The 12,731-nt window shown below is 34.9% G+C and overlaps 1 protein-coding gene across 1 annotated transcript in view; it reads left to right on the forward strand.

Moving 5' to 3' along the window:
* NETO1 (neuropilin and tolloid like 1) overlaps positions 1–5,150 on the forward strand; it is a 101,031-nt gene extending 95,881 nt beyond the window's left edge. Inside the window, exons 9-10 of the mRNA XM_025215640.1 lie at positions 1,724–2,282; positions 4,782–5,150. Of these exons, the coding sequence (XP_025071425.1) occupies positions 1,724–2,282; positions 4,782–4,866 (644 nt within the window). The 3' untranslated portion in view covers positions 4,867–5,150. The remainder of the gene's footprint in view (positions 1–1,723; positions 2,283–4,781) is intronic.
* The last annotated feature ends 7,581 nt before the right edge of the window (positions 5,151–12,731 follow it).

Consider the following 12,731-nt stretch of genomic DNA (forward strand, 5'->3'; position numbering starts at 1 on the left):
TGGAAACAAGAGAGATGCCAAATTTAGGAACCAATCAAGAAAAAAAATTCAAAATGAGATGGATTAGCAGCCAGCCTATAAATCTGCTGAAGCCTGTAAAATCCTGACAAGCCGTTAAATTAAGTAAACCATAAATGAACTTGTGCTGCAAAAGAACACAGCAAAACAGTTAAAATGAATAATTTTCCTCAGAGAAACTAAGCTTCCAAATGGGGAAGAATAGTCTAATTTTCCCTTTTTACTTTATCAGTGGAAAGAAAAACCTTTAACTTCTCATTTGTTTCTAGAAAGTATTGCATCTTCCTTTTACCAAATGCCAGGTTGAAGCTGCATCATTTCCATTAGGTCCTGTGTTTATTTATTCACCATTATATTTCGTACTAGAGAAGCAGATTTGCTGGTTAGATCCAGCAAATAAGCTGATTGCTGTGCTGCTGGGCTTTTTTTTAATCTGGTGCTACTGCTTTTCCCAGTGCTTCATTAGTCAGTTGGAGGACCCCGATACCAATCTGCTGTACCAACACAAGGGCTTGAAATTTGCCTTCTAAGCATCATACAGACTGCAAGGAACGTGTTTGTTGGGCAAGCAGGCGTATGACTCTTTTAGTGTGAATGCTTTTTATTTCAACTGTATATCACCCTATTATGCATTAAAGGAACAGTAAAAAATATGCTGAATTAAAAGTTAAGGCTATATCACACTTTCATAGTAAATATCATAATCCTGAAAGACCTTCTTACAAAGAGGTGTGAACCCTCCACTTTAGCTTTAGCTCTCATAGCTCAGTCATCAGCTCACTGGGCATCTATGAATTACAAAGAAACCCACAGAGAATTATGCAGAAAAGAGGGATGAAACTGCATTGTGTTTCTGGGAGTCTTCTGAAGATTTTAAATGCCAAGCAGATATTTTAAAAGTTTTTCTAACCAAGGGATAGATTGATATCTTGCCATCTGTTTTACATAAAGGGTAATCAGCCTTTGTGCTTAGGCTAAGGGTATTCTGAAGAGATGTATTAATGAACTTGGATATGTATTTTGTGGCAGATAAAACAAGTAATGGGTTATATGGGGTTATTTTTCTGAAAATCTTATCAGTTTTCTCCTGATTCAGCTCAGTCTTTGAATTCTGTCAGCAGTTCCAGTCAGTTCATTAGTATTAGGAATTCAGATGAGTTCCAAGGCAAAGAAGTATTTATTTTTTTTAATCCTGTAAACCACTGCTATTTCACTTAACTTACTTAACAGTGGGCATGTCTACATGTTTATTAATATGCTTTTGCTACTGAGCATTAAATTTAGTACTTCTAATGTGAGGTACTAGCTAAATGCGCATTAGGCTGCCCTAATGCACAGTAGTGAAAATGCATGCATTTTTAGTGATGCTTGAAGTGCTGTAGTCCAGTTTTACTGTGTGTAAGCCTATTAGCACAGTTTTTGCCATAATTCTCTAATGCACAGTCAAATAGGCTACTAATACCTTACTACATATATTTAGTGATGGGGAAAGAAAGTAAAAGAGGAGTGTCAAGTAACAGACTTGTGATTTGTTTTGGAGTAGACTGGAGATTGGGGATAACTTTAGCAGCAGCTTGAGAAAGTAGACATTTCTTTTATATGCTTGAGTTTGGGCTACATCCTGCTTACCACTTGGCAGACCTCAAAACCATCATGTTTATTTTTTAATCGGAGATTAACACTGTGCTTTTCTTCTGTCACACAGAAAAAAGAAAAGCTAACCTATTGGATCAACTTACCAATACCAGTGGCACTATAATTGGGGTGACCTCTTGCATTGTGATCATCCTCATTATTATCTCTGTTATAGTACAGATCAAACAGCCTCGTAAAAAATTTGTCCAAAGGAAAACAGACTTTGATCAAACAGTATTCCAGGAGGTGTTTGAGCCTCCTCATTATGAGTTATGCACTCTTAGAGGGACAGGGCCTACAGCTGACCTTGCTGATGTTGCAGATGACTTTGAAAATTATCATAAACTGCGGAGATCATCTTCAAAATGCATTCATGACCATCACTGTGGATCACAGTTGTCTAGCACTAAGGGAAGCCGTAGTAACCTCAGCACAAGAGATGCTTCTATCTTGACAGAAATACAACCCCAGCCTGTAAAGCCTCTCATCCAGCCCATGAACAGGAGAAATATCCTTGTTATGAAGCATAGCTACTCACAAGATGCTGCAGATGCGTGTGAGATAGATGAAATTGAAGAGGTACCAACTACAAGCCACAGGCTGTCCAGACATGATAAAGCTGTCCAGCGGTCAGTATCAATAGATTTTTGATGAAGACTATTACATAAGGACTTGATTGCCTCAAATATTTTCTTCATTTTTTTTCTTTACTCTTTAAGTTTCTCTACCTATTTATAGCTTATGTCATTAAATTTTCTCTCTTTATCTCTACCCCTACTCTTCAAGCCCCTCACATCACACTCTCTTTGTCTTTCTGTCTTTTTCAATCTATCTTTTTCTTTTACTGTTTTACACACACACACACACACACACACACACACACACACACACCAACCAAAAAGCAGGTATAATTTTTACTTAACCAAAGAAGATTTTGTGAAAATCTAGGTTTTTGAAAGAGCTACATGCATGTGGTTTCCTTAAAGCTAAGAGGTGGCCTTCAGTACCGTCCACAACCCATAACAACAACAGTAACAATGGAGTCCAAATCAATAGCAAAACATATTTATCTGTTCTCATACATGGCAGACTAATGAGAAACACTTCTGAGATAAGGAAACCCTTTTCTTATTAAAGTTTGTTTTCTATAAAGTGAATGGCAATATTTTCAAAACATTTACAATATCTATCTATTCTGTTATTAACCATAATCTCACTGCTTGTCATATTATTATACATATATATCATTTAGAATATGAGACATTATAGTGCTTATAGAATATTCTTATATATTTACATATAAAAATGGCATTGAGAAGAGTCTTTCTAATCACTAAAAAAGTAGAGTCTGGCATGATATTTTTAATACAGAAACTTATTTTTATTGTGTATTGCACCTTGAATGCCTGTAAATATGAATGATTAAAAGTTTACAAGTAAAAGAAAAGAAAAACAGAAACAGTTATGAACCACTTATTTGGAAAACAGCACTCAGAAACTTTTTATATGTATTTGTATGTCTTGCATGCATTACTGATGCGCTTCCTGTGGTTGTTTACATGCTTTCCATATTTTCTTTGCACATTTAAGGCATCTCTAACTCTTTAAAATTCTTCAATTATTTTAATCTATTTGCATGCCAGTATTAATGACTTGGTACACATTGACCAGATTATCAAGGTATACTGTTTATTAAGTATCTATATGCATATATTCTTTTTTTTCTATGCAAACATTATTATGTTGAATGAAATAGCCATAACATTCCAGGTTCTGCCTCATTGGGTCTCTAAGCAAACATGAGTCTGAATACAACACAACTAGGGTCTAAAAGACAAACTTGAGGTAAGTAAATATATAAATGAATGTCAAATGCCTCATCTGTTGCATTCCATTTTATTCTGTTACATATGAAAATGTCTGATGTTTCCAAGTTGTATGCTAGCTAGTTAAGAATTTGCATATAAAGTGTCAGCTTTGAATGTAGAGAGAGTTGCAATTACGTATTGATGATTAACTTGCACATTATAAACTAAACATATAATCTATTAAATTCTCATATTCAACAGTACTGTAATCATTCCATAGCTAAATATAACCTTCATTTTAAGCACACTATGAAGACAGATGCTTTGCATGGCTTGGGTGCTAAACTTGTATGTCTGTGTATGGATGTGTGGGAGAAAATAAAATTTTATAAATGTCCCAGCATGTGATATGCTATGTAAAACATAGCCTAACTTCTTTAGTCACAAAGATATGGAACTATATGCTATCAATTCATTTTACTCATGCAACATTGTGAGGTGTTAGAGGAGTGGGACGAGAGGCAAGGAGAGACTGTTAATTTTAAGTTTTAATAATTGCCACTTACAATTAATTTTAATTAAATAGTTTACTAGGCTGTTCATTTCCTTTAATCTACTATCACTGACACTTAACCTGAATAAATATAATCTAAATTTTTATAAAGAAGTTATAGGCAGATGACAGACTGGCACTTATATATATCATATATGTATATATGTATGTTTATATGTGTATATATGTATATATTATTTTATAGGGGAAAATGTGTGAAATGCTTTAATAGTTTTGTGATAAGTAGATAAGTATTTGTCTACCTAATACTTATCTACTTATTTACTTGTCTACCTAAATTTTCCTTTATGGGGAGAAAATGTTTTAACTTTGTTTTGTTTTCAGAGAAGAACTATTTATACAAACATGGTAACTGTGAAAGGAAAATCTATAATGAATTATTTCAACTGTCAAAAGAAAGTGGACATGTTTCTAAATTCATTCCGCTGCCTTTATCCAAACCTAAGAATTACAGACATTTCTTACTTCCTCAGCAAGATATTCCCATTGCACAATAACATGTTTATTTTGTAATTTGGTTGCTGGCCACCAAGTGCTCCTTAGTTTCTAAATACATTTTGAGATTTACTGGAAACTTGAAGAAGAAATTAATTCCTGATTGAGACTATCCCAGATTTATTTTTTATCTTAGTTTTATTTTGGTTGCTGTTTTATGTCTCTGTTAACTATTTGTATGTTGTGTGATATGTGAAAGAAGGTGATTTACATTGAAATTTTGTTATATGTACATTGTTTTCATTATATAGACTGCTTGAGAATAGTGCGCTCCTGGGTGATTTTGAACATGCTACAATGAAATGTGAAACTATCGACCATGGAAACACCAGCTAGAGGTTTTATGGACATTCGACCAGCTATTCTCATATCATGATAAAATTCAGCAAACAGTATTGAGTAAATTTAATAGATGGCAATAAGACTATGGTTATTATTATTCGTCTTTCCCCATCTTTCCACGTGCTCTCCTTCTCCTTCTCCTTCTCATTCTCCTTCTCCTTCTCCTTCTTCTTCTCTGTGTCTCTTTTCTTCACCTGCTCTTTTAGTTACAATATAAGATACCCAATTTTGAATTTCAGGAATAATTTATTGAAATCAGGTATTTAGCCATTCATCATCACGTCAACAGAAATGGTTTTGGGATAAGCATCTAGCAATATGACTGAATTTGACACTGAGAAAATAATCTGCATGTATGTTACTGAATATTTGAGTTCGCAAAAAATCCCTTTTATTAGACACATTGTAAAAAGCATGCATTCACAATTACTGCTGTTATTGTTCCATTTTTTGTGTCATATGCTTGCTACTTGTAACTTTTTATATAAAGGTACATAAAACAATGTATAATAATTTCTTACCTTGAGTTTTAAGGTAATGTTTTCATTTCCTTAATCAAAACCCAATGGAAATTCACCAAGTCTGTTTTGTGTACTTAGCAATGTTTAATTTTTAGAAACTAAAGATCAAGGGTAGCAAACCACATCTCTAAAATCATCCCTTTCTCTCTCTCCCCAAACAGCCAATCAGACAGACCAAGAAAACACATCTTATTTAAATAATTTTCAGTAGGTTAAAATGTTTGCACAGCAAATAAAGATTTTCACCTGTAGGTTTAATTAAATTGAATTAAAGGATAAAAACATGGGGGAAAAGAAATCATAGATCCTGTCCTCCTAACTGAAATGTAACTTCTACTGCCTTCAAGAGAGTTTCCCAGAATTTGCACTTTTAAGAAGTATAAGATCAGACCTATGTTGGTTATATTAAATTTATAGCTTGAGACTAATTCTGGAGATATATGGCTTACCACCACATATATAGTAATACCAGCTGCAATTCATGAATGAAGATGCATGTTGATATGTAATTAATATTAAAACTGATCCTTAATGATTAAATTCAGTAAAAAATTAATACAGTAAGTAAATAAATTCTAAATGATCCAGAAGAGTATATAAACATTTTAAATATATATGTAGTTTCTTTGGTACCTCCATGGCCCAATGCAAGACCTCTAGTTCAGTTTACCCGATTTGACTTTTGCCTGACTAAAGATCATAAGAGTTGGTCATGTGTTGTTTCACACAGAATTATTGCAAAAGTTTGACATAGTTTTCAACCTGGGCAGGTGGTAGGGAGGGAAAGAACTAAGAGCATTTCACCAAGCTCTTAAAAAGAACTCTTTCTGAAAAGCAACAGACCTATCTACTTGTGTTACATGTACTTTTTTATTCTAAAAATATCCTGATAAGAAAATGTGGAGCAAATCTCATTCTGCTAAAAGAATGGTACAAAAAAATCAAAGTTTAAAATGAAATTATATTTGTCAAATATTTTGAGTATGTACTCTGTATACTAACTGCAAATAGAGTAAATCCAAACATGTTTCTGCAAATCTGACTTAGGAATGCATAAGAACAGTATTTTTATAGCAGCATACCTCACTTTTGTACTATGTGTATTTGTAATATACTTTAATATTCCAATTTAGCTTTACTAATTTATTATCGCTTACAGGTCACATACATCAATCCTACTTTCTATACCACCAAGTGAATTTCACCACTGAATTGAATGGCACCCCTATATTTATATATGATCAGTTTCCATATTATGACTTCATTTTCTAAATTTGGTAGCAGGTCACTGTTTTTCTAATCTTTTTAACATCCTGTTGGATATTAATTGCTTAAGACCATTGTGACAACATTTCTACCACCTCCAGACTTAGCTAAATTTTTTCCATTAGGAAATCAAGGATGGAAGAATGAAGAACTTAGTAGTCTTTGGAGTACTGTAATATAAATCCATGTTACATCTTTGGTCATTTAGTATGAGGCTGCATAAAGATAGAATGGGGAGACTGAAATTTGACATGATTGCATTACTCATGACTGTTAGTGAGTTTTTCAATTCATCTCAAGCAGATGCTTCTTTAAGGATGGGAATTTCAAAGGAACCTAATGAAGTGAGGCACCCAAATCCCATTTAAATTCAATCAGAGCTGGGCACTTAAATCTCCTTAGTTTATGGGAAAATTCCAGCCTTTCCAGGTCCTCATTGTGTGTTCGATACAAGCCCATGTATTAAAGAAACCTGTTTTAGGAATGCTATATAGACCTGTTTAAAAATATTTTAAAATCCTTTAAATGCATTTCTTTTTAAATCAGCGTCTTAGGATATACCTAAACTAAAAACAAAGGTGTAATTGCAACATGAATAAGTTTCCCTTTGTCTAGATAGCATGGATAACAACAAAATGAAGATATAGTGACAAAGACTAGAAATTAAAATACTTAGCCAGGCTCCCTGTACTGATATACTACAGTGTCTTCACTACACTGTTATCTCAACTAGCTAAATTAAAACTAGCATGGCTGTATCTACACCTGTTGCACTCATACCTTTATTTGCAGTGTAAACAGACTTTGACTTAGCATGTCAGTGTTTGATGAAGAAACCCCCCTGTAAAATAGGGAAAAGGGTGCTTGCTTACTTTGTAAAGCACTTTGAGATATACTAATGATGAAAACTGCACCAGAAGTTACAACCTAAACCAAAACTATGAGTTTCATATCCCACCAATTAACAAAAGATCATGCCAAATTATGAAATGTCAAGTGAAATGAGCATTCTGAAAACTTTAGTTTTGGGACTACTTCAATATTTTAGGGACCTAAGACAGGAAAGTGCCTCCTGGGCCATTTAATAAATTTTTAATAATGTTAAGATATTTTGTTTCAACTTTTATATTACATGTTAATATTTAATGTTTTAATAACATGCATATTAATATTAATATGATGGCAGAATAGAGAAGGGCATAATATTATATATAGTATTCAAATAAATGGTAAAATTAATCTTTTCATATACTCTAAAACTCCAAAAGAAGAATAAGGTTTTTGACAATGTCACCCCCTCCCCCCCATCACCAAAAAACCAAAAACAAATACAAAATTACAGTTTGGCCCTTTTCCCCCTAGAAAGGGTAATTGAAACTGCCACATCCCTGTGAAATATTTTTATATTGTTGAAACTGTTTCTCAGCATATGACTCTTTTAGCCAAACTTTCTGCCCAGCTGCATAAAGGAACTTCTGTAGCAGATGTGTAAGATGGACAATACTGAAAGATTAGCTAGTCTACTCCTAATCAGTTCATTTTCCATGCCTACTCTTCCTTTAGCGTTTGAGTAAGATTGCTATCAAGGGTACCAAAGAAAGTTCTGAAAGTATTCATGAAGCTTATACTTTTCCACTGGCTTGAGGCCTTGTCTGTATTACCAAAGTTGCACTAGTTTAACTAGATTGATTTTGAATTGATTTCATTAAAGGGATGCAAAAAAGTAAGGAAGATGCACTGGACATGGTTTGAACCTTACAAAAAACAGTTTACTTAATTCTGTATTCTACTGAAGTAATCTGTACTGATTTCAACATTGGATAAACTGATTTATGTCTGTCTACATGCAGGATTGCAGTGTTTCAACTAAGTAAGTTCAGTTATACTGGTGTAAATTTTCTAGTATAGACAAGCTCTTTTTTTCACCCTTGGCTGCAGAGCTCTGTACTCCCTTTTACTTTGAGGTAATTATATAGACAGTCAGCCCTGTCATTGTTTCTTAAAAGCCATATGGTATGTCCAGAGTCTGCACAATCTCAGCTTTCATTAAAAAAGACCTTACTAATGAACTGAGCATCTAGTCCTTGTGGTTGGCTGAAAGCTATTCAAGCATGTAGGAAAGCCAGTCCATCTTGTTTGCCTGGTTCTTCAGACAAGCTGAAACAGTGGCTTTGATAAGGAAGAATCCCCTATTCTCTGTTAATCTATGTGAGGTGTTAATTCTAAAAATTTAATGGAGATGTGATAGATGTAAGAACATACGAAATGCCATGCTGGGTCAAACCAATGGTCTGTGCAGCCCAAAATCCTGTCTCTGAGAGTGGCCAAAGTGGATGCTATAGAGGGAGAGCATTGAACCACATATTTCTTGAGTGATCTGTCCTCTATTTAATGCCTTCTCTTGCATCCAAGCAAAAATGAGATTTTGTTACATTACAAATAGCTATATGCAGCTTTAATCTGGGTAACACATGTAACAAAAGTAGTGAAGACTGAGGACCACAGATTTCGGAGCAAGTTCTACAAGCCGACTGGAGACTTAAAGTATGCACTCAGATCGCTAACCCATGCCACTGCATTGTCTCTGTCACCTAGGCTTGCTAAATTAAAGCAAACTCAAATATACTTAACTCCCCTGCCAGCCTTCGCATTGTTTAGGACAATTTCCCCCCAACCATTTTTCCATTTTATACCGTGTGCTTGGGGGTACTGCCTCACAACAATCTGTAAGCAATCTTATCCTGTTTTGGAACCTTTCTTAAAACACTTCTGTACAGGGAAGGCTACAAGACATTAAACAATGGATAGATAGTCATATTGAGGCTGTTGTTAAACATGAAGATTTAGTGGTTGACTTCTCTTGCAGTCCATATTAATTTTCTATGTCCACTTTGTCTCCCTATTGGCCATTGTAAATTCATTTTAATTACATGTATTACAGTTATGAATACTTAAGTGGGGTCTTCAGATGCTACTAGAATGTAGAAAATACATTTAACGTCTGTTTGCAGTGCATGAAACAAGCAACTCCTTTATCAAGCAGTCAGCAACACAAGGTCAGTGACTGGGAATTGGAAACCATTTAGCCTGTGTGACTAAGAGCTAGGATGCTTATAAGGGCTGAAGAGGAGGGGGAGGAGGAGGAGGAGGAAGAGGAGTTACTGGGCTAGGAAGCTGTCTACTCTGCCTAGGCAACCAGCTTTCCACCCAGAGTTGTTCACATATGGCTAGGAGCACCAGACCAGGTGCATTGGTACAATGAGTGGAGTGAAGTAAAGGAGTTAGCTTTCAGCAGAACAAAGAGGGAGATCTCCGGAGTTGTTCTTTGCAGGGTAAGAGCAATAAATAAATATTTCTCACCAGAAAAGTCCAAGTTATCTGAAGCACCCATCTTTTAAAGTAGTGAGTTCCTTCAGCTAGGTTGCCCTCCCCCTGCTGTCAAGTCTGTTGCCATAGACATGGGCAGACATGAAAATTGGTCCCAGTTAACCTATTGGAACCATCAGAGGAGCCAGTTGTCCAAATCTTGAGCCAAAGGGAGAAAAAAGGGATTCCTCAGATTCCATTATCCAGGGGAAACATCTGATTGCAAGGTTTGCCATTAAGCTTCTCTATAACAAAAGTCAAAGGAATGTCAGAGTTTGAACAATTCCAGGGACCTGTTCCTTTCTAGTGTGACAAATTAAGATCTGTCTGTGTGTGTACAGACAGGTGAGGGCTGATGTGTACCTGAAGAGTTGTGTCAGTGCTGACACATACCTATGTCAGGGATGCAACCGTTATTTCATGAGTCACTTTAAATTTAGATTTTTTTAGTTGGACTTGTCAGCCCTCTGTGAGAGACCAGGCATATCCCCAGCCCTCTGTGAAATGAATAGCTTACTTTCTCAGCAAGATATAAACCAACAGTTAGATTTAGTATACTGATGGGTGGTGTTGCTAGCGCTCTTTTTGTGAGGGAGGCAAGGTAAAACCCGCATCCTATCTGGTCTTCCAAATTTGCTCATGCCTTCAGACTCCCAGTAAATGAAGAAATGTATCAACCAGCTGTGACTGTATCACAAAAACCTCCAGATGCTGACACTCCCCAGTACAAGACTATGACAGAAGCTAAGATCTGGCCTTGGGATTCCTGTGTTCTTTTGAGTTCAGTGAAACATGATTAGGAGAAAATTTGAGGTTGTGCATAAAAAAATGAAATAAATTACTGACTTGGTTTTGGTGCTTATAATGAAGCATAAAATTAGTTGAAATTTGGGGTCCAGGAAGCATACATTTTCTTCTGATTTTATAGTTCAGTGCTAAAGGATTTTGAAAAGTCAGTGAAGGTATTTGAGCTTCTCCGTTCACTTGTAAAATCATTGATTCAAAGCACACTCACATACTCCCTGCTTAGCTAATCTTCTGAGGATAAAAAAGGAAGTAGAACAATCATATCAACAATCTAAAGGTGAACAGATTTTCATGCTGACGGATGCAGAATGCAGCAGTAAGTTACTGAACAAATATAAGCATAAGAATATAAAGTCTAGTTTTCATATCTAAGCCACATTCTACTCCTGATTTCTATGTAAATCTATTGACATTAGAGGGATGAGAGGAGTATGCCATCTTAAATTTTTATATAACCATCCAAGCCTATAAACCATACTTAATGAAATTTGTCTCTCGACATAGAATTAATGGACACCTACTTTTTTTTGAACTCCTAAATTTCAAGTCAGCTTCAGCAGAGTGAATGATTTTTCTCTTCTCCATTCAGATTTTAAAACTCTAGATTGTGCATTTTTGTTTCCAGGGGGAAACTTGTTAATTGCTTTTCAGCTTTTATGTTTCCATATTGCTTTGATGTTCTTACATTCCATTGAAATCTTAATGGAATACACCATTCATACATTTGATCTGATAATCTTGGCATTTTTGACACCTACATACGAGTGAACTACATAAAATACCCAAACAAATAAAGTTGTGCCCAAAGCTTAGTTTATATTTGTTTCTTAGGGTACATGGTATTTGTCCAGACCTAAACATTTCCATATATGCATAGCTTTATTCACATAACCATGTTAACTTTTGACATGTCAATGGAGTATCCAAACTCATCTATACAATTATTGACTAAATTGAGTTGATTAGCAATCAATCCATTTATGCTTTTAAAAAGTTTGCATTAGAACCTGAGATGAATGTATCTTGGCAATTGAAAAAAAAAAGAGAAAGAAAAAAGTGGAGAATGATAAAAAGTAGCAAACTTTATAGGAAACTTACTTAAGCATGCTAAATGTTTTCATATCTGTGATTTTGTTTCTCATATTCAGCCCCATTTTTATACTGATTTTTTTAAAGAAGATTTGTGTGGTATATATTTCTCTAAGAATCTATTTTGCTACTTTCTCTTGTAGGCTTAGGAGAGAAAATGTTCACTGTGATATCACATAGTGAATGTCTCTTCTGAAATCTTCTCAGATGTTCATAGATTTTGGTCACATAACTTAATGCGCTGCTGGAAAGTGATCATATAAAAAGGCAGTCCAAGAACCTAAATAGAACAAGGCTGTGAAAGCTCCTAATGCTTTTTCATTTACTCTGAATGTTTTATTAGCCATCCAAATTTGATCAATTGACAATTATAATATGACAGACTGCCAGTTTTAATCATCCATCTGTTTGGAGTGACTTCTGAAAATAGGGAGGGGAAAACTGGGAATTTTTCTAATGATTTTGGAAAATTCCCACTTTCTTAGACTCTCATAACTGTCTTATTGGACCGTATGTAGACTCCCTTCACCAGAACCTGCCCATCTTGCTCATTTCAAGTTTAAATTTCAACCCCATTTTTTTAAGTTTTATAAGCCAAAAGAAATTGATAGCAACATTAGTGAAGCATTCAGTACTAAATAACTACTTAAAATGTAAAATATTATCATGGAAAATTGGAAAGGTTAATATCTCAATCTATTTTATCTCCGTTGTGCAAGGTTCAACCCTAACATGAAAGGGTTCAAGCTGTTTCTCATTAAAAGCCTGGTCCAGTACATACTGAAGTCAGTAGGAGCTTTCCAGTGACTT

Source organism: Alligator sinensis, unplaced genomic scaffold (genome assembly GCF_000455745.1).
Source record: "Alligator sinensis unplaced genomic scaffold, ASM45574v1 scaffold1036_1, whole genome shotgun sequence".
Taxonomy (NCBI): domain Eukaryota; kingdom Metazoa; phylum Chordata; order Crocodylia; family Alligatoridae; genus Alligator; species Alligator sinensis.